This window comes from Triticum dicoccoides, chromosome 5B (genome assembly GCF_002162155.2).
Source record: "Triticum dicoccoides isolate Atlit2015 ecotype Zavitan chromosome 5B, WEW_v2.0, whole genome shotgun sequence".
In the NCBI taxonomy this organism is placed as follows: domain Eukaryota; kingdom Viridiplantae; phylum Streptophyta; class Magnoliopsida; order Poales; family Poaceae; genus Triticum; species Triticum dicoccoides.
This window is the reverse complement of record NC_041389.1, coordinates 576,812,574-576,835,285: the sequence shown is the minus strand read 5'-3', so window position 1 is coordinate 576,835,285 and position 22,712 is coordinate 576,812,574. Positions and strand designations below refer to the sequence as shown.

The 22,712-nt window shown below is 48.0% G+C and overlaps 2 protein-coding genes across 2 annotated transcripts; both read left to right on the top strand.

Annotated features, from left to right (window-relative positions):
• Positions 1-9,797: 9,797 nt before the first annotated feature.
• Positions 9,798-13,181, top strand: LOC119311745 (linoleate 9S-lipoxygenase 2-like). The gene is made up of 7 exons (XM_037587443.1): positions 9,798-10,054; positions 10,152-10,444; positions 10,541-10,763; positions 10,840-11,178; positions 11,258-11,343; positions 11,449-12,128; positions 12,232-13,181. The coding sequence occupies exons 1-7, from the start codon at positions 9,862-9,864 to the stop codon at positions 13,001-13,003; spliced, it is 2,586 nt and encodes an 861-aa protein (XP_037443340.1). The 5' UTR covers positions 9,798-9,861; the 3' UTR covers positions 13,004-13,181.
• Positions 13,182-17,504: 4,323 nt separating this feature from the next.
• Positions 17,505-18,745, top strand: LOC119311747 (linoleate 9S-lipoxygenase 2-like). Its single transcript, XM_037587444.1, has 2 exons — positions 17,505-17,666; positions 17,770-18,745. The coding sequence occupies exon 2, from the start codon at positions 17,774-17,776 to the stop codon at positions 18,539-18,541; it is 768 nt and encodes a 255-aa protein (XP_037443341.1). The 5' UTR covers positions 17,505-17,666; positions 17,770-17,773; the 3' UTR covers positions 18,542-18,745.
• The last annotated feature ends 3,967 nt before the right edge of the window (positions 18,746-22,712 follow it).

Below are 22,712 nucleotides of genomic sequence, written 5' to 3'. Positions count from 1 at the left end.
TTCTTTCATCGTTGGTTCAACCTTTCCAATTTTAGTCCCGGAGATCTCAACAATTTGGTGGTGTTTCTCATCGTCATTCCCAGCATTTGAAGACCGAAGAAGATTTTTTTTTTCTCTCAATCTTGCTCCTTTCTCTTCAAGGTTCGTGGTTCTAGCGTTATGCCATCCTCTCATAGTTGTTTTCGATTGTCAGAATTCTTTTCACTCATCCGGAGTAATTCAGAGTATTTTCTGTCGGATTATCCGGAGCCCATCATCCAAGATTGATTCAGTCCAGCTTTCAGCTCGCATACTCTAAATCATACCGGTGCTTCGTTCAAGTGATCTTTAATCGGCTCGTGATCTCGTCGTTCTCATGTATCTAAATCCTCTCAAGCATCTTCGTGTATTTGCTAATTCTAACCGGTGATTCATCCCTTTACTTCGTTTATTTTAATTCTTACGGTGGTTCGTTCAAGAGTTTTCTTCCTTCGTGTATCATATCTATGCATTCGTGCTTTCTAAATTCTACCGGTGGATCGTTGAAGACTTTCTCAAGTTTGCGCAATATCTATCTTAATCCTTTCTACGAGAATAAGTAGTATGCCAAATCCGTTGCTTGTCATCAATTTAAAATGGTGAAGGATAAGCATAATGTAATCCTTATTCTTGTTTCACCCAAGATATTAATTCCTTATTCCTGAGGCTCATCAAATTCTTGTTTCCATTTGTTCATCTTTCTTTACCGGAGTGCCAAGTTTTCTCTTTATCTCGTTGCGGAGATTCATCTAAATCATTACAAGGTTTCACCTTGTGTTTTCAACTTCTTTTTCCTTCCATTGGATCATCTTTTTGTTACCGGAGTTCTTCATGGAGGTTCTACATGATGGTTCATCAAGGATTTATTTCCTTCTCGAAGTTTTCATTGAGATTCTTTTAAGGAGCTCAAGCAGTCTTCTTCTTGTAATCCGGAGTGAGATTCTGTCTACCATATTATCGGAGGTGGTGTTATGTCATTTCCGATAATTTTCCTTCGTGTTTCATGATTCACAAGTTATAAACTATGAGATATTTTAAATCCATCAACCTATTCGTTGGAATTATCTTGGGTTATATTCCACCTATAGCCTTCCCTAAGGTTTGTTGCTATCTATGGTGCTTATAAATGACCCAAGTTCTTCATTTATCCTCCCGGCAAAATAAGTTCTCGTCTCCTTGTTGATATCAATCCAATCCTTTTCCCGTGAGTGGCAGGTTGTCACCTCATAATTTGAGATGTATTCCATAAGACCATATCAACCTTATTCTTTTCGTTGGTGGTTTTCCAACAACCCCGTTCAACCCTTCTCCTAAATATGCCTTGTCAAGATCTTTTGTGGCAGAAGTTGGCATTTTCTTCTCCATTCCCCTATCTCAATTATCTATCTTCTATTCTTTTGTTCCGAAGGCATTGTGATGTTGCTCTCTTCTACCCATCTTCTTGTTTTGTCATGATAGTATTCTTTTCTTTGCTTATCCATTCAACCAGAGTGTCATGTTTTTCTTTCGAGCTCTCTCATCTTATCAATTTTTGCATCCCTTCTCAACCGGAGTGCTGTCCAAATTATATAAGTCTTATTCCTTCTCTATCTTGTCTTAACCGGAGTGGTTTCAATATATATCTTGCCTTTCAACCTCAAGTTTTTTTCGCAATGCTCTTTGTCCCTCTTTTCTAACGGAGTGTTTTCGGCCTAGTTCACCTTTTTTGTATTCTTTTCTTGAATTTGTGTAACCTCGCAAGGTTCTTTGGTTTCACGCTTTTGTCGAAGAAGCAACTTAGTTTTACCTTTTTCTCTTTCTCTTCCGTTTCTCTCCGGTGCCATTCTAGATCTCGGGACGAGATCCTCTTGTAGTGGTGGAGTGTTGTAACGCCCCAAGACCGACGCTCCAGAAGACTTCCATATTTTCGTGATCACCGTCTGTTTCATTTGTGCTTGCTCTTTTATTTTTTTGCTTTGCATCATGTCATCATGCCATCATGTCATTTAATTTTTAAAACTCTTCCAAATAAATTGCATGGATCTTCGGTCCTTTTAAATCGAGGGAAGGGTGACTTCTCTTTATAACATACCCTCCCGATATATAGGGAGATATTATAAATTATTCCATTTATTTGGAATTACCCATAACCCACTTGCAAAATATCCCATGCCGTTGTTATCTCAATTCTTGTTCTCCAACCTTGCCCGTATTTATTTCATCATTTTCTGGAGCTCCACCAAAAATTCGAACATTTTTGGACCTTCCTTTCATCAAGTCCTAGTTCAAACCCATTTAAATTTCAAATGAGTTTGAATTTAAATCTTTCAATCATGCCCCTTTCTATTTTTCTTGGAACGGGCATATTTTTGCGAGTCCGGGAAAATAATCCCCTTACCCAAAATTCTATTTCTACCTTCCTTTCTTCTCCTTTTCTTCCTTGATTTATTTTCTATTTTCAGAAAATATAAGAGAGGGAGAAGAAGCCCAGTAGCCTGTAACCTAGCCGGCCTCTTAGGCCCATCCGCAGTCCAGCCCACCTAACCCCCTCCTAACCCTAGCCCGCATCTCATCTCTCCCTCTCGCTCCCTTGGAGCGCCGCCAGGCACCCGCATCGCCCGCGCCAGAGGACGCGCTCGACCCCATCGCCCTCTCCTGCGCCCCTTCCCGATCCTCTCGCCTCCCTCCTCTCGATCTCTCCCTCTCCCTCGCTCGTGCCCTCCATCACCGCCCGAGCGCCTCCTCCGCAGCTCCTCACGCCCGATCCATGGCCTCTCTTTTCCTCCCGCGCGCCACTGCCCGGCGACCGACCGCGCCTCCGGCCACCCATTCCTCTGCTGTCGTGCCGGCGTTCTGGCCGGCGAGCCCATCTCCTCCGTCCATCCCCATCGCCCCGCTACCGCGCCCGACCTCCTCCTCGCCGCCTTTGGAGCCCCTCCTCTGCCTCGCCTCCTTGCCATGGCCGCGTGCCACTCAAGCCAGCAGGCCGCCGCCCTGCATCGCCGGGCCTTCTCTGCTGCCCTCCGCCTCGCCAAGTCCTGTGCCCAGCCTCCGCATCGCCGGAGCCCTGTGCAGCTGCGCTGCCTGCCTGCCTGCATCTCCACCGGCGCCATCAGTCCCCATCGCCCGAGCGCTCGAGGAGAGGAGCCCCTCGAGCACCTCGCCCGCATCCGTCGTCCTCCGCCGCCCGGCGACCCTCTGCATCCACCTCCAACAGCACTCCCTGCGACCTCATCTTCATCACCGCCTCGTGCGTCCCTACCGACTCCGACCGGGAGCCCCGCCGCTCGCTTGTACATGGCATCCGCCTTCCTGCACGCGCGTTGCTGCTGCTTTGCCGCCCGCCTCCCTTCGTTGACGACCAAGACCTGAGGCGTGTGTGCTCCACTGCTAGTTTCGTGGACGACGAGTACCTCTACCGATGACCCTGGATGTCTACGAGCGTCAAGTACCACTACAACCCATGTTCGACTACGTGGATTCGCCAAGTACCACGACCATCGCGTTCCGTTTCTTCACTGTCAAGGCTGAGAGGACGCCAAGTACCATGAAGACGAGGACCCGTGTACAACTACCGTCGACCTGAACATCTACGAAAACGTGTACAACTACCGTCGCCACGTGAACAACGACTTCCACTACGCCGTGTACGACTACTTCCCACGACGACCCGTGAACGTCTAACTCCACTACGGCCCGTGAACGACTACTTCCCTCGACGACTCGAACCGCTCCGAAAACGCACGCTTCGAAGGTATAACGCCGAGATGACGCCCATGACTTAATGCATGTGTTGAATGAGATGCACCGTTTGCACCGTGTCCGAATTGTCACTCGTGTCCATGCCACTAACCTGTGGGAACCCGGAAGTCGGGATCACCCCACCATCTTGCATGACTCGCTCACGTCACGCCTCCTTTTGCACCGGTATCTCTGTGAGCTACCGGAACCGATATGTTGCCGTGGCACCATTTTTGTTTCGCCGCCGTGGCACCCTTTTCATTCCGCCATGGTGACCAAATGCCTCGTATCATGCTCATGTCAACATTTTCATAATAATTGCATAAACTTTTATATGTCATCCGCATCATGATAACAACAATTAAAATGTTTAATATTGTGTTTGCATTAAACTACTAAATGACATGTGGGGATTTTTCCGGAATTGTTGTTCGTTGCTTTCGGCCTCATTTAACCTTGACTAGATAGGTAGTTTTCATTTGCTTCACCCTCTTGTCATGCTTAACAACATTTAATATTGTTGGGTACATAAACGGGATCAAACTAAATAACTTATCGTGGTGTTTCGTCAATATGCAACTCGTTGCATATTGAGCTCCACTTAATTTGTAGGATTGTTTGTGCACTTTGCCATGCCATGCCTCATTAAACCGGACATGCATCATACTTGATTGTGCATCATGCCATGTTGATGTGCTGGTTGTTTACTATGTTGTTTGCTTCTTTCCGGTGTTGCTTCTTCGGGTTGGTTCCGATAACGTCGCGTTTGTGAGGACCCGTTCGTCTACGTCCGTTTATCTTCTTCATGGACTCGTTCTTCTTCCTTGCGGGATTTCAGGCAAGATGATCATACCCTCGAAATCACTACTATCTTTGCTATGCTAGTTTGCTCGCTCTTTGCTATGCCAATGCTACGACGCCTACCATTTGCTTGTCAGCCTCCCAAATTGCCATGTCAAACCTCTAACCCACCATGTCCTAGCAAACCATTGATTGGCTATGTTACCGCTTTGCTCAGCCCCTCTTATAGCGTTGTTAGTTGAAGGTGAAGATTGAAGTTTGTTCCTGGTTGGAACATGGAGATGTCGTTCCTTGTTGGGACATTTTTACTTGTTGGGATATCACTATATATCTTATTTAATTAATGCATCTATATACTTGGTAAAGGGTGGAAGGCTCGGCCTTATGCCTGGTGTTTTGTTCCACTCTTGCCGCCCTAGTTTCCGTCATATCGGTGTTATGTTCCCGGATTTTGCGTCCCTTACGCGGTTGGGCTATAATGGGAACCCCTTGACAGTTCGCCTTAAGTAAAGCTCTTCCAGCAATGCCCAACATTGGTTTTACCATTCGCCACCTAGCCTTTTCTTTCCCTTGGGTTCTGCAGACTCAAGGGTCATCTTTATTTTAACCCCCCCTGGGCCAGTGCTCCTCTGAGTGTTGGTCCGACCGAGTAGACTGCGGGGCCACCTCGGGGCAACTTGAGGGTTGGTTTTACTCGTAGGATGTCTCATCTGAGTGTGCCCTGAGAAAGAGATATGTGCAGCTCCTATCGGGATTTGTCGGCACATTCGGGCGGTGTTGCTGGTTTAGTTTTACCCTGTCGAAATGTCTTGTTGTACCGGGATACCGAGTCTGATCGGAACGTCTCGGGTGGAGGTCTATTCCTTCGTTGACCGTGAGAGCTTGTGATGGGCTAAGTTGGGACACCCCTGCAGGGATTTGAACTTTCAAAAGCCGTGCCCGCGGTTATGGGCAGATGGGAATTTGTTAACGTCCGGTTGTAGAAAACCCGAAGTTGACCTTATTTAAAATACATCAACCGCGTGTGTAACCGTGATGGTCTCTTTCCGGCGGGGTCCGGGAAGTGAACATGGTTGTTGGAGTTATGCCTGACGTAGGTTGCTATAGGATCACTTCTTGATCATACTTTTATCGACCGTGCTTTACCTTCTCTTCTCGCTCTCATTTGCGTATGTTAGCCACCATATATGCTAGTCGCTTGCTGCAGCTCCACCTCATGCTTTTACCTTACCCATAAGCTTAAATAGTCTTGATCGCGAGGGTGCGAGATTGCTGAGTCCCCGTGGCTCACAGATACTTCCAAAACCAGCTTGCAGGTGCCGATGAGTCCGTGCAGATGACGCAACCAAGCTCAGGAGGAGCTCATTGAAGATCTTGTCCTTTGTGTTGTTTCCGTTCTAGTTGATCAGTAGTGGAGCCCAGTTGGGGTCGATCGGGGACCTTTGTCGCATTTGGGGTTCTTCTTTTATTTTGGTTCCGTAGTCGGACCCTGTTTGTATTTGGTTGATGTAATGCTTTATTCATGTAATTGTGTGAAGTGGCGATTGTAAGCCAACTATGTATCTGTTTCCTTTATATATTACATGGGTTGTGTGAAGATTACCTCACTTGCGACATATGCCCTCAATGCGATTATGCCTCTAAGTCGTGTCTCGACACGTGGGAGATATAGTCGCATCGAGGGTGTTACAATCTGCGCCGACCCAAACGGATGCAGGCGGACGTTTTGGGTCGATGCGTTGGAGTTGCTCTAACTCCACCAGATAACCACTAATCTTACATTACAAGACACATCAGAAACGAAAACTACACAACTCCTAGGTTATACCTTCAAGAAGGAATCGTCGTGCGTGCGTCGATGATGACGAGTCCACCGCAAGGTTGAACTTCGGATTCTCATCCTCAAAGCCAAGCTTCAATTCACCACCTTCAGCAAGGACACGACGCAGTTGCGCGTCAACATACCCTGATCAGAGAACTTGTGTTCCCACCGGAGTGCATAAACTCGTTGTTGAAGCTATTTGCACCATTCACCCTTATCTGACTACCTACGCCTCGATAGCGGGATACCTCTAGAGAAGACAACAGAAGACAAAGACGTCCCATGCCGCCTACCTCCTGCTACTGTGGCACCACCTTCGCTCCAGCAGCAACAGGCTAAACATGACATCTCCGCTAGAGCCACCATGCAACACCTGCATGTAGCAGTCATGACTTGATGTCTCCAAAGACGTTGTGGGCAGCATCCGCTGGGGGCTTCACCCGCCGGCAACAGGCACTGCCCGATAACTTTGGAAGAGGCACATGTGTCACCTTCCGAGCCGCATCTAACTCGATTTGATGATTGACATGACGTCACATACCGCCACCATCCTCAGCAAGGCCGGCAACAATCGTTATAGTAACTCATTTTTAAGCTGGTTGCTTTGAGATCTCAAACTATTGAAATTGTTAATATTTGCTTCGAAGTAAAATGGGAGACGATTTGCTTCGTCGTTGCATGATAATTTACATTGAAGAGGAATTAGCAGCTAATAGCTCTTCTTGTGAAATTATTTAAAAAGTTGATCTTATTAGCTCGTGTAGAAGTCAATTAGACTGTCTAGACTACTACTTGTTACAATTTAGGCATTCAATGGGGTTAACGTGTCAGCCATGACGAGCGAGCAGCAGAATTTTGGGGAAAGGAAAAAGGGGGGGGTGGTTGTTTCACCGACGGGCGGGCCAAGGAAAGGATAAGGGCGGGCGATGCGTGCATCCACGCCATATCCGCACCGACACAAATCCGGCACAACTTTGATCCAAAAATAGGTCATGGACGGACGAATAAACACTCATCCATTTGAGTCAGCGCATTAGGACGCGATTTCTGTCCGTTTCAACCCAAACAGATGTGTGCGGACCAAATGGGTTGGCGCGTTGAAGTTGGGCTAAGGAATATGCCATGCAGTTCAGCTAAGCACGGAGGTGGTTAGCTAAGAGCATTTACAACCGGAGTCCCCATACCCGCCCCAAACGTCCAGGCCGGCTGCCCGGTTATTGCCCGAACCGTTCTGGGCCACCCAACCGGGCTACCCATAGCTGGCCCAAGCCAAGACTACCGGCATTCACCATATCCTGCCTAAATCTGAGGCGGATATGGGGACGCTCGGATGCGCCCGGACACGCACACCACGTCGTCCTGGCTTTTATGTCCGCGCCACCCCCACCACCATCCCCATAAAACACCACCCACCGACGAACAATAGTCACTCTCAGAGTCCACTCGCCCATTCCGCTCCCCATCTTCTCCACTGCTCCCCCAAATCTCTCCGCCTCCACCGCCATGGCCAAGTCCGGCGATGAATCCGGTAGCGAGACCAATCCAATGCACTGGAACGACCTCGTGAAGGAGGAGGACTCCGGCTCCGACAATGATGTGCCCAACGATGAGGAGCTCGCGCTTGCCCGTCCCACTCTGGTTCGCTCTAGTTCCGGGACATGAAGGCTGCCCGGCACGAGTGGCAATGGGCGGTGGCCGCGGCAGAACCCAACCCGCCCCGGCAGAGCACACGCTCCATGCCCATGGTTCCGGAGGAGGCACTCCTTCGGGTGGTGATGCAGCGCTCGCTCACCACGACGAAGACCGACATGAGGCGCCTCCAGCAGAAGAATGTGAAGGCTCTTCGCCTCGGGCTCGAGGCTTCGGAGCACCTCGCGAGGGAGAGGAGAGCGTCAAGGCAAAGACGACACGCCACGCCCGGGTTCAGAGCCGCGCCATCTACCGACTGTCGGGCTTCATCTCCACCGCGTTGGAGAGCGGCACCACCGGCTTGGACGGCGACGACGACGATCCTCCTCCCGTCGCGGATGTGTACACAGAAGAGTCGGATCGCCGCAGAGGTGACCGCAATGGCAAGGACCCCAAGAAGTGGTGATCCTGCCCTCGCCGGATCATTTACGTTTATTCTGTTTGTATTATAATCCGGTGAACAATGCCTTTTGGGTCGGATTCAGTCTGTCCGATAAACTATGCCCTAATTATCTCGTTGGATGTTGATCTACATTGTGTTGCTTACGTGGTTGCATGCATTGTATGGATATATGATTCAGGCATATACGAGGACTACTGTCGGACTCATATTAGGCAACCGTGGTTGTAGATGCTGTAAACGAGCCAAATTTACTCCTCCAGATCCTACATGGTTGAATGCGAGCAACCAAACAAACACTTATTGTTTCTGCCGGACGTTGTTGCCGCAGCGTGCTCGGCGTCGGTGATCTTGAGCGAGCGCGAGGCGCACGAAACTCTCGTGGGGGCGCGTCGTCCATGACGCTGCTGGTCCCAAGCCGCGCGCACACGCACGTGCGTGCGTCTGCCGCGCGCGCCTGCTCTCGGAGCTCGGTCGACGCCGGAGATCACTCAGTCGACCGATTTGATACGTATATACTGGCTCGAAGCTTGTACTCGAACTATATTTTCACGGGCTGCATTTCAAAGCACGTCAATGCAGAGGTCATTCCACGTGTATGCGGTGCGGGTTGGTGAGGGCGCGTGAAGAGCACGTACCAGGAAAGCCGGGTTTGATCCTCTGTTTCAAATAAAAAAATCCACATCCCACGATTGAGCGGCCAACTCTAAGAGCGAAATCGCTTTTTCACGCTCCAGTGGATGCCCTAAACTTAATCCCTCGAATCTTTATCCTGTCCTTAATTAAAAGTTAAATGTTTTGAGGCGTTAAACATTTGCTTAGCTAGCAGATGCCGTAAACTTTAATCCTCTGTAAATGAGATTTGGTTTCCTGCCAAAAATAATAATAATACACTTGGTTCACGCAATTCATAGAACACTTTGCCTGGGTGCATGTTGTCCGCAAACATTGAGTTAAATCCATCACACACACACACGTTAAACTTCCTAAATAGTACATCAGACGCACTTTGAAATAAAACATTGGCAGCTTTCCATCATGAACATAACCCCAGCTAAATCAAACCATCACGCAGATACTAGCGAAATAAACCATTGACACGGTTGCTGCTGCTGTCCGTACGTAGCGCCACCAACCCATTGACATGGCTTCTCCTGTGTGTACGATTAGGATCTTATCCTGATCCCCTAATAATCAAATCGATTTACAGTATCAAATCAAACAGTAGACCACTAGGACCCAACGTTATACACACTAGCCAACGCTAAGCTCACAGTCACGCCCTACCCTTCGCCCATCTATAAATAGGCCGGTTGCTCGTCGAGAACTCTCACACCATCCACAGCAACTGCTGCTACCACCACTGCTTTTCCATCTTAGAAGAAGCCCGCGCGCACACACACACACCAAGATGTTCGGCGGCGGTCTCGACATCATCGGCGGGATCACCGGGAGCAAGACCCGGCTCAAGGGGTCGGTGGTGCTGACCCGCAAGAATGCGCTCGACTTCAACGACCTGGGCGCCACCGTCATGGACAACGTCACCGAGTTCCTCGGCCGCGGCGTCACCTGCCAGCTCATCAGCTCCACCATCGTCGACTCCAGTGAGCACCATCGACCACTTCCCTTCACCATTACAGTACTTATCTTACCGTGCAATGCAGTGTCTGACTAGCTTGTTTGTTTACGTGGCTCGGCTAGACAACGGGAACCGCGGGAAGGTGGGCGCGGAGGCGAGCCTGGAGCAGTGGATCACCAGCCTGCCGTTCATCACGGTGGGCGAGAACAAGTTCAGCGTCAACTTCGACTGGGCGGTGGACAAGCTGGGCGTGCCGGGCGCCATCATCGTCAAGAACAACCACGCCTCCGAGTTCTTCCTCAAGACCATCACCCTCGACAACGTCCCCGGCCACGGCAAGGTCGTCTTCGTCGCCAACTCGTGGGTCTACCCACAGGCCAAGTACCGCTACAGCCGCGTCTTCTTCGCCAACGATGTGAGCTAGCTCTTCAATCGATGTCTTCAATAGATGCAGCATACGTTTTTGCTTGTCCACTTATTTAAGTAAACCTGTATGTACGTGCGTGCGCAGACGTACCTGCCCAGCAAGATGCCGGCGGCACTGAAGCCGTACCGCGACGACGAGCTCCGGAACCTGAGGGGGGACGACCAGCAGGGGCCCTACGAGGCGCACGACCGTGTCTACCGCTACGACGTCTACCACGACCTCGGCGACTCCCGCCAGATCCTCGGTGGCTCCAAGGAGTTCCCCTACCCTCGCCGCTGCCGCACCGGCCGCAAGCTCTCACAAACCAGTGCGTTCATCTCTCTCGCTCTCTCTCTCACACTCACTAGCACTCTCCTTGGAACTTACGTTGCGCGCGCATGCAGACCCCGATCGCGAGAGCCGGCTGCTGCCGCTGGTGCAGAGCATCTACGTGCCGCGGGACGAGCTGTTCGGGCATCTCAAGAAGTCGGACTTCCTTGGCTACTCGCTCAAGGCGCTGGTGGAAGGGATCATACCGGCCATCCGCACCTACGTCGACCTCTCCCCCGGCGAGTTCGACTCCTTCGCCGACATCCTCAAGCTCTACGAGGGTGGCATCAAGCTGCCCGACATCCCGGCCCTCCAGGAGATGCGCAAGCGCTTCCCGCTCCAGCTCGTCAAGGACCTCATCCCCATGGGCGGCGACTACCTCCTCAAGCCCCCCAAGCCACAAGTCATCAAACGTACGCACTTACTATATTTTACTTTGTTATTATAGTTAATTCTTGTCTGGATAAGAGCTGATTATTTACACACGTGCAGAGGACGAGAAAGCATGGATGACCGACGCCGAGTTCGCAAGGGAGATTCTCGCCGGCGTCAACCCGATGATGATCACCCGTGTCACGGTGAGAACTAAACAAATTCATATATCCATCGGCCAAATTATAAGCATCGGTGATTAAGCATGGACTAAACTAATGGTAAAATAAAATTAATCCATTGCATTGCAGGAATTCCCCCCCAAGAGTACTCTGGATCCCAGCCAGTACGGCGACCACACCAGCACCATCACCGAGGCGCACATCGGGTTGAGCCTGGAGGGCCTCACCGTGCAGCAGGCAGTCGCTAGCAACAGGCTCTACATCCTCGACCACCACGACCACATGATGCCGTACCTCGTCAGGCTCAACAACCTCGACGACACCTTCCTCTACGCCACCAGGACTCTGCTCTTCCTGAAAGGTGACGGCACGCTGGCGCCGGTCGCCATCGAGCTGAGCACGCCTCTTCTCGAGGGCGGCCTCACCACCGCGAAGAGCACCGTCTACACTCCGGCGTCCACCGGCGTCGAGGCCTGGATATGGCAGCTGGCCAAGGCGTACGTCTGCGTCAACGACTACGGCTATCACCAGCTGGTCAGCCACTGGCTCAACACCCACGCCGTGATGGAGCCCTTCATCATCGCCACGAACCGGCAGCTGAGCGTGACCCACCCGGTGCACAAGCTTCTGCACCCGCACTACCGTGACACGATGAACATCAACTCGCGGGCGCGCGAGCTGCTCGTCAGCGCCGGCGGGATCATCGAGCTGACCGTCTTCCAGCGCAAGTACGCCATGGAGATGTCCTCCGTCACCTACAAGGACTGGAACTTCAACGAGCAGGCCCTACCAGACGACCTAATCAAGAGGTAAGTTAAAGTTGTTCTATTTCTTCTATATAGGGAGCAGGTTGATTATGAGAAGAACCGTTCGTCAGTTAGTGACACGCATGGTATTAATCCTGAATTGCAGGGGGATGGCGGTCCGTGACCCATCTAGCCCGCACAAAGTGCGGTTGCTGCTTGAGGACTACCCTTATGCGGTGGACGGGCTGGCTATCTGGACCGCCATCGAGCAGTGGGTGACAGAGTATCTTGCCATCTACTACACAAGCGACAGTGTGCTTCAGAGCGATGTGGAGCTGCAGGCGTGGTGGAAGGAGGTTCGCGAAGTCGGGCACGGCGACCTCAAGGACGCGGCGTGGTGGCCTAAGATGAAGACGGTGGCGGAGCTGGTCAAGGCCTGCGCCACCATCATCTGGACCGGGTCGGCGCTGCATGCCGCCGTAAACTTCGGGCAGTACCCGTACGCAGGTTACCATCCCAACAAGCCGTCAGCGAGCCGTCGTCCGATGCCTGAGCCGGACACCGAGGAGTACTCACTGCTGGCCCGCGACCCGGAAAAGGTCTTCATCCGCACCATCACCAACCAAATGCAGGCCATCATTGGCATTTCTCTGCTGGAGATCCTATCCAAGCATTCCTCCGATGAGATTTACCTCGGGCAGCGTGACACGCCGGAGTGGACGTCAGATGCCAAGGCACTGGAGGCGTTCAAGCGGTTCGGCACGAGGCTGGAGGGCATCGAGAGCCAGGTGGTGGCCTTGAACGGAAACCCCCAGCTCAAGAACCGCAACGGGCCGGCCCAGTTTCCGTATATGCTGCTCTACCCCAACACCTCCGACCACACGGGTGAGGCCGAGGGGCTCACGGCCAGGGGCATCCCCAACAGCATCTCCATCTAATGAGATATTTGGAGGAGCATTGTTGCTCGCCAGCATGCAAAGATGTTGGGGTGCGTGCTTCGAGGATCATTGCTTCAATAATCTAGTACACCAGTGCTCATTTGACACCCAAGTGTAAGTGTTATGTGCGTGGGTAGTCACTGGTCAATGTATGTTCCATGTAATTTTCCCCTTCCAAATTATATATTAATAAAGTGATGGGTTATGCTTCTTTTAATGGAAAGAGTGGGAAATTTCCTACTGTAATTTTATTATAGAAAACATAAATAAACATATGCAGACTATACTAGTGAAACGGGCATTGAAGGTGGTTTCGGTACATGGGCCTGAGGCGGTCCCATCCGCCTATAAGCCCTTGTGCTAATGTGCGTAGAATTGGAGACCGGTATCAAACTGCATGCAATGATATTTCACTGTAGGCGGTGCATTGAGAGAAAGGCCACACATGCTTGGAACATGAGAAGTGGCTTCTTATTTGGATCCACCTCCTATATACTAACATTACATGTGGTTTCTTTAGCTGAACGACATGTATTTCGTGTTTGAGGGTGGTTTTCTTTTTCAGCTCCAGCGGTATTCAAAATACACATTCAATGTGTTTTCATAATGCACACATCCACATTCATCTCATAATTGCATTACATCCTATTTCATAAACACATGTATATATATATCCATATGTGTGAGCAACATATGCAACAAACAAAATGCTACACGCTAAAACCCGCGCCACATCATTGGCTAGGACGAATGGTTCGTCTGCATACGCAAGATTGTTGAGATCCACTGTTGTCATTCCGTACTGCGGGTCTTCCGTTACCCCGCCTCGTGTCATATTGACCCATTTGCACCGAAACAAAGGGACCTTCAAACCACCTCCATAGTTAAGTTCCCATATGTCCTCTATGTAACCATAATATGTTTCCTTTCCCGTGTTGGTTGTTGCATCAAAGCGGACACCACTGTTTTGGTTGGTGCTCTTCTTATCCTGGGCGATCGTGTAAAATGTATTCCCATTTATCTGGTACCCTTTGAAAGTCATTATATTCGAAGATGGTAACTGGGACAGCGAGTACAAGTCATCTTCAATATCGCCATCATGCATGGCACGTTTCTGCAACCAACCGGCGAAAGTCCTCGTTTGTTCACGTGTAATCCAGTCGTCAGACTTCTCCAGGTGTTTGGAGTGTAGAAAATTCTTGTGTTCCTCCATATACGGAGCCACCAAGGCGGAATTCTATAGAACTGTGTAGTGTGCTTCAGTGAGAGAATGCCCGTCCATACATATTATTTGATCCCCTCTTAGCGTGCCTTTTCCATCCAGTCTGCCCTTATGCCGCGATTCAGGAACACCAATCGGCTTAATGTCAGGAATAAAGTCAATTCAAAACTCAATAACCTCCTCATTTTCATGGCCCTTCCAGATGCTTCCTTCTGGCCTAGCACGGTTATGAACATATTTCTTCAAGACTCCCATGAACCTCTCAAAGGGGAACATATTGTGTAGAAATAGAGGACCCAAAACGTTAATCTCTTCGCAAAGGTGAACTAGGACGTGTGTCATGATGTTGAAGAAGGATGGTGGGAACACCAACTCGAAGCTGACAAGACATTGCACCAAATCATTTTGTAACCTTGGTATGATTTCTGGATCGATTACCTTCTGAGAGATTGCATTAAGGAATGCACATAGCTTCACAATGGCTAATCGAACGTTTTCCGGTAGAAGCCCCCTCAATGCTACCGGAAGCAGTTGCGTCATAATCACGTGGCAGTCATGAGACTTTAGGTTCTGGAACTTTTTCTCTGCCATATTTCTTATTCCCTTTATATTCGACGAGAAGCCAGACGGTACCTTCATGCTGAGCAGGCATTCAAAGAAGATTTCCTTCTCTTCTTTGGTAAGAGCGTAGCTGGCCTGACCCTGATGTATGCCGTCTATTCCGTGCATACATTCCTGGTCCTCCCGTGCCTATGGTGTATCTTTTGTCTTCCCATACACGCCCAAGAAGCCAAGCAGGGCACGCAAAGATTCTTCGTCACGTGCATCACATCGATTGCGGAGCGGACCTCTAGGTCTTTCCAATATGGAAGGTCCCAAAATATAGATTTCTTCTTCCACATGGGTGCGCGTCCGCCAGCGTCCTTCGGAACAGGTTGTCCGCCAGGACCTTTCCAAAGATTACCTTCAAATTCTTGACTATATCATGTACATCAGCACCAGCAACAGTACGGTGGTGAGGCTTCGTCCGGTGATCCGCCTCACCTTTTAAATGCTTGCCTTTCTTTCTTACAGGATGCCTGCTCGGAAGAAATCGACGATGTCCCAGGTACACATTCTTCCTACAACTCTCCAAATATATACTGTCGGTATCATCCAAACAGTGCGTGCATCCGCGGTATACCTTGTTTGTCTATCCTGAAAGGTTACTGAGAGCAGGCCAATCATTGATGGTCACGAACACCAACACCTTTAGGTCAAATTCTTTCTGTTTGTGCTCATCCCACGCACGTACACATTTTCCATTCCACAGCTGTAATAGTTCTTCAACTAATGGCCTTAGGTACACATCAATGTCGTTGCCGGGTTGCTTAGGGCCTTGGATGAGCATTGGCATCATAATGAATTTCTCCGAGAAATTCATTATGATGCCAATGCTCATCCAAGGCCCTAAGCAACCCGGCAACGACATTGATGTGTACCTAAGGCCATTAGTTGAAGAACTATTACAGCTGTGGAATGGAAAATGTGTACGTGCGTGGGATGAGCACAAACAGGAGGAATTTGACCTAAAGGCGTTGCTATTCGTGACCATCAACGATTGGCCCGCTCTCAGTAAACTTTCAGGACAAACAAACAAGGGATACCATGCATGCACGCACTGTTTACTTGACACCAAAAGTATATACCTGGGAAGCTGCAGGAAGAATGTGTACCTGGGCCATCGTCGATTTCTTCCGACCAACCATCAATGTCGAAAGAAAGGCAAGCATTTCAAAGGTGAGGCAGATCACCGGAAGAAGCCCGCCATGCGTACCGGTGATCACGTACTTGCTATGGTCAATGATTTACACGTAATCTTTGGAAAGGGTCCCGGTGCACAAGCTGTTCCGAATGACGCTGGGGGACACGCACCCATGTGGAAGAAGAAATCCATATTTTGGGACCTACCCTACTGGAAAGACCTAGATGTCCGCTCTTCAATTGAACTGATGCACGTGACGAAGAACCTTTGCGTGAACCTGCTAGGCTTCTTGGGCGTGTATGGAAAGACAAAAGATACAGGTAAGGCACGGGAGGACCTGCAATATTTGCACGAAAAAGACGGCATGCCTCCTGTGACGCCCCCGATTGAATCGTACACTAATCATGCACGCAAACGTGTACGATCAAGATCAGGAACTCACGGGAAGATATCAGAACACAACTCTAAAACATAAATAAGTCATACAAGCATCATAATACAAGCCAGGGGCCTCGAGGGCTCGAATACAAGTGCTCGATCATAGACGAGTCAGCGGAAGCAACAATATCTGAGTACATACATACGTTAAACAAGTTTCCATAAGATGGCTAGCACAAACTGGGATACAGATCGAAAGAGGCGCAGGCCTCCTGCCTGGGATCCTTCTAAACTACTCCTGGTCGTCGTCAGCAGCCTGCACGTAGTAGTAGGCACCTCCAGTGTAGTAGTCGTCGTCGACGGTGGCGTCTGGCTCCTGGGCTCCAACGTCTGGTTGCGGCATCCGAGAAAAAGAGGAAAAGGGGGAAAAGAGGGAGAAAAGCAACTGTGAGTACCCATCCAAAGTACTCGCAAGCAAGGAGCTACACTACATATGCATGGGTATATGTGTAAGGAGGCCATATCAGTTGACTGAACTACAGAATGCCAGAATAAGAGGGGGATAGCTAGTCCTATCGAAGACTACGCTTCTGGCAGCCTTCGTCTTGCAGCACGTAGGAGAGAGTAGATTGAAGTCCTCCAATTAGCATCGCATAGCATAATCCTACCCGGCGATCCTCCCCTCGAGGAGGTGCGCAAGCGCTTCCCGCTCCAGCTCGTCAAGGACCTCATCCCCATGGGCGGCGACTACCTCCTCAAGCCCCCCAAGCCACAAGTCATCAAACGTACCTACCTACCTACTTATATTTTACTTACGTACATATAATTCTATAAACTACAACTACTAGTACATAATTCTATAAACGTACTAGGAGTCATCAAACGTTGGAAGAAATTATATATAATTTCGATTATTGACGCACGTGCAGAGGACGAGAAAGCATGGATGACCGACGCGGAGTTCGCAAGGGAGATTCTCGCCGGCGTCAACCCGATGATGATCACCCGTGTCACGGTGAGAACTAAACAAATTCATATATCCATTGGCTAAATTATAAGCATAGGTGATTAAGCATGGACTAAACTAATGGTAAAATAAAATTAATCCATTGCATTGCAGGAGTTCCCCCCAAAGAGTACTCTGGATCCCAGCCAGTACGGCGACCACACCAGCACCATCACCGAGGCGCAGATCGGGTCGAGCCTCGAGGGCCTCACCGTGCAGCAGGCAGTCGCCAGCAACAGGCTCTACATGCTCGACCACCACGACCACATGATGCCATATCTCGTCAGGCCCTACCAGACGACCTAATCAAGAGGTAAGTTGAAGTTGTTCTATTTCTTCTATATAGGGAGCAGGATAATTATGAGAAGAACCGTTCGTCAGTTAGTGACATGCATGGTATTAATCATGAATTGCAGGGGCATGGCGGTCCGCGACCCATCTAGCCCGCACAAAGTGCGGTTGCTGCTTGAGGACTACCCTTATGCGGTGGACGGGCTGGCTATCTGGACCGCCATCGAGCAGTGGGTGACAGAGTATCTTGCCATCTACTACACAAGCGACAGTGTGCTTCAGAGCGACGTGGAGCTGCAGGCGTGGTGGAAGGAGGTTCGCGAGGTCGGGCACGGCGACCTCAAGGACGCGGCGTGGTGGCCTAAGATGAAGACGGTGGCGGAACTGGTCAAGGCCTGCGCCACCATCATCTGGACCGGGTCGGCGCTGCACGCCGCCGTAAACTTCGGGCAGTACCCGTACGCAAGTTACCACCCCAACAAGCCGTCAGCGAGCTGTCGTCCGATGCCTGAGCCGGACACCGAGGAGTACTCACTGCTGGCCGGCGACCCGGAAAAGGTCTTCATCCGCACCATCACCAACCAAATGCAGGCCATCATTGGCATTTTTCTGCTGGAGATCTTGTCCAAGCATTCCTCCGATGAGATTTACCTCGGACAGCGTGACACGCCGGAGTGGACGTCGGATGCCAAGGCACTCGAGGCGTTCAAGCGGTTCGGCATGAGGCTGGAGGGCATCGAGAGCCAGGTGGTGGCCTTGAACGGAAACCCCCAGCTCAAGAACCGCAACGGGCCGGCCCAGTTCCCGTACATGCTGCTCTACCCCAACACCTCCGACCACACGGGCGAGGCCGAGGGGCTCACGGCCAGGGGCATCCCCAACAGCATCTCCATCTAATGAGATATTTGGAGGAACATTGTTGCTCGCCCGCATGCAAAGATGTTGGGGTGCGTGCTTCGATGATCATTGCTTCAATAATCTAGTACACCAGTGCTCATTTGACACCCAAATGTTATGTGCGTGGGTAGCCACTGGTCAATGTATGTTCCATGTAATTTTCCCTTCCAAATTATATATTAATAAAGTGATGGGTTATGCTTCTTTTAATGAAAAGAGTGGGAAATTTCCTACTATAATTTTATTATAGAAAACATAAATAAACATATGCAGACTATACTAGTGAAACGGCCATTGAAGGTGGTTTCGGTACATGGGCCTGAGGCGGTCCCATCCGCCTATAAGCCCTTGTCGCTAATGTGCCTAGAATTGGAGACCGGCATCTAACTGCATGCAATGATATATCATTGTAAGCGGTGCATTGAGAAAAAGGCCACACATGCTTGGAACATCAGAAGTGGCTTCTTATTTGGTACCACCTCCTATATACTAACATTACATGTGGTTTCTTTAGCAGAACGACATGTATTTCGTGTTTGAGGGTGGTTTTCTTTTTCAGTTCCAGCGGTATTCAAAATACACATTCAATGCGTTTTCATAATGCACACATCCACATTCATCTCATAATTGTATTGCATCTTATTTCATAAACACATGTATATATATATATATATATATATATGTATATATATATATATATATATCTGTGTGTGTGTGTGTGTCTGTGTGAGCAACATATGCAACAAACAAAATGCTACAAGCTAAAATGTGTCTAGAGTAAATTTATGAAACAAAATTTCAAAATCGGCAATGTGTGATCACCAACTCGGAGAATAGTCTTGAGTTCGTCAACTCTTTGAAAATGACCATTGCATTGTCCATTGAGCAGTTAAGAGTCCAGGTAAGACACTCAACCTCTTGGATCGCTGGTGAAAGGCGACGACTTTACCATATTTGTAACACGCAGTTGAGAGCCCAGGTAGTCATCCTCCTCCTTTATAGTGGCGCCGGTCCTCCCCAAATTAACAATTTCAAAAACTACCGTGAATTTGTCAGAAAAGGTTCGTGATTTAAAAAAAATCAGGATATCAAAAAAATGTTAGCGAACAATGTTCATGAATTGGAAAGATGTTCGTAAGATGAAACTGAAAAGGGAAAATGAAAAATAAAATAAATTTGAAAATGAATAAAAATAACAGGTATGAAAAAAATGAGAAAATGAAAATGAAAAAGGAAAGGAAAATATAAAGAAAAAAATCCAGAAAGAAAAAACAAAGAAAACAAAAAAAGAACATGAAAAACGTTCTTGAGTTTGAAAAACAATTGCAAATTCAAACAATGTTCACGATTTTGTTGAATGTTCGAGAATTAGAAAATGCTCCAGAATTTGAATAACAATCATGAATATGAAAAATGTAGGCAGATTCAAAAAATCTTTGTGACTTTCAGAAAGTCTGAAATGCAAAAAATGTTTGTGAATTTACACATCTCCTGGAGGTTAGTTTCAATTCAACCCCATCCCATATTTGCTCAACAGTACAATCTTGTTGCTGGCAGATGCTATAAAGGTCCCATAAACCTATTTTCAAAGAAATATCCCCAACCCACTGATCATGCCAAAAGGAGATGTTCCTACCATCACCCACCTTCAACCTATAGAAGGTTTTTACACCCCTAAAAGCCCATCATATACTTTTCCAGAAGGGAGATCCCAACTCTGGTTTGCTATGCATAATATTAGGTTTGTCAACACCATATTTGTAACATAGGATTTTCTTCCAATCACTATCTCTAGCATCAAAAAATCGTTTACTCCAAGTAGCCAACAAATCCATATTGAACTCTCTCAGGTTAGGCACCCCCATGCCACCAAACTCCGTCCTCATAGAAATGAGGGCCCATTTAGCTAAATGGTATTTATGTGCATCCCCATAATTCCCCCAGAAAAAGTGAGACATTTGAGAAATGATCGCATCAATAGCCCATTTAGGGAATTTCATCACATACATCAAATATGCAGGAATGCTGGCAATACTAGTAGATATTAAAATCAATTTACCCGGATAAGAAAGATTCCTCACCAACCAACCAGAAATGCTATCTATGATAGGCTGCAAATCTTCTCTTCTCAAATTCTTAAAGTGAAGTGGCACCCCCAAGTACTTGAAGGGGAAAGTCCCCATTTTACTACAAAAAATTTGTGCAAAGCAATTAGCAGTCTCCTTATCCACATGGATGGTATGCAAAACAGTCTTATGAAAATTAATCTTGAGACCCGACAATTTTTCAAAACAAGACAGAATCCATTTCAGATTTCTAGCCTTGTCCACAAAACTTTCCAGAAAGAGTATGGTCTCATCAGCATATTGAAGACTCACCACACCCCCTGGGATCACATGTGGCATAAGACCAGAGATCAAACCATTATTCACAACTTTAGAATGCATTTTTGTAAACACATCAGCCACAAGGTTGAAAATGAGTGGAGAGAAAGAGTCACCTTGTTTAAGCCCTTTGCCACACACAAAATGGGACCCATTAGTGTCATCAATCCTCACATAAGAGGAGATATTAAATAGAGTACTACAAATCCAACTAATCCACTTTTTCCCGAAGCCTCTAGAAGTGAGCATTTCCTCAAGGAATTCCCAGCTCACTCTATCATAGGCTATCTCATAATCTAGTTTAAGAATAAGCCCACTAGCCCATATACTATGAACCTCATGAATCACCTCATGGGCCATCACCACACTCTCCAAGATAAACCTCCCTTTTATAAAAGCAGTTTGATTAGGAGAAATTAGCTTATCACATAGAGGGAAGGCCCTGATTGTCATAGCTTTAGTAAAAATCTTAATAACACAATTGATAAGACTAATTGGCCTAAATTTCCTCATCTCCTCAGCACCGGGTTCCATAGGGATCAATGTAATAATAGCAAAGTTTAAACAGTAGATGTCCAGGACCCCATCCTCAAAGTCCTCAACCATCCACAAAACATCTTTCTTGATAATCTCCGAGAAATTTGGGTAAAAAAGAAAGGAGAACACATCAGGTCCAGGGGCACCATTTGCGTAAGAACTCATAATGCATTTTTAATTTCTGCCTCAGAAAAGGATTTTTCCAGAACAACATTCTCCTCTGGAGTAACCGGCTCAGAGGGATCCCATAAATCATCACCCAAGTGGATGTCAGGTTTGGTTTCATAAGAAAACAACTTCTTGTGAAAATTAGTGGCCACCCTGAGAATATCAGCAGTAGAATGAACAGGGCCATCCTCACTCATCATTCGAGTAAGATGGTTTTTCCTGTGTCTATGGTTAGCCAAGGAGTGAAAATAGTAGTTATTTTATGATCACCTTCTAAAATTTTCCTCTCTCTAGATCTCTGCCATAAAGCAGTCTCCTCCACTTTCGAGATACTATCTAACTCTTCCCTAAGATCTCTCAATTTGTTAGCATCATCAACAGGGAGCTGGTCACTTTCACAAACAATATCCAGCTTGTCTATCTCCATAAGGAGAGCTTTCTTTTTCTTTTTCAGACCAGCCTCCACATTGATATCCAACCTTTAATCTTTTTTCTAAGCAATCTAGTCTTAAATTGCCAATTATCAATAGAGGACCTAGTATTAGAATCGGTCTGCCACACAACTTCCACCATATTCCTGAAATCTGGCTGGGATAACCACCGTTTCTCTAAACCTAAACATCTTCGGATTATTAGTACTTCTAGCCCCAGTATCAATCACAAGCAGGGTATGATCGCTCCCCGCTCTAGGCAAGGCTACGAGAGTAGATAAAGGGAAGTGGTTATCCCAAGATGTAGAGGCAAAAACCCTATCCAACACCGCAAGAATGGGGACTGCCTGGTTGTTAGACCAAGTAAACTTCCTATTAGAAATATGAATCTCCATCAACCCCCACCAATTAATCCAATCATTAAAAAGAAAGGTATATTGGGTGTTGATAAACTTTTGTCATCAGCTGATCTGACAAGATTTAAATCACCACAAAGCAAAATAGGATAAGAAGAATCTTCTAAAATGTCATGCAGCTCAACAATGAATTATGTTTTATATTCGTTATAGGTTGTCCCATAGATCACCACAAGGTGCCAAACAAACTCATCTTTGTTATTCCTAATAGTAGCAACCACACCAATTTTTTTAT

Excerpts from the sequence above, each read along its gene's own strand:
- LOC119311745 (XM_037587443.1), top strand. The coding sequence starts at position 9,862 with ATGTTCGGCGGCGGTCTCGACATCATCGGCGGGATCACCGGGAGCAAG. Across the intron at positions 10,445-10,540 it reads GCGTCTTCTTCGCCAACGAT|ACGTACCTGCCCAGCAAGAT; the intron begins GTGAGCTAGCTC and ends GTGCGTGCGCAG. Across the intron at positions 11,344-11,448 it reads TGATGATCACCCGTGTCACG|GAATTCCCCCCCAAGAGTAC; the intron begins GTGAGAACTAAA and ends ATTGCATTGCAG.
- LOC119311747 (XM_037587444.1), top strand. The coding sequence starts at position 17,774 with ATGGCGGTCCGCGACCCATCTAGCCCGCACAAAGTGCGGTTGCTGCTT.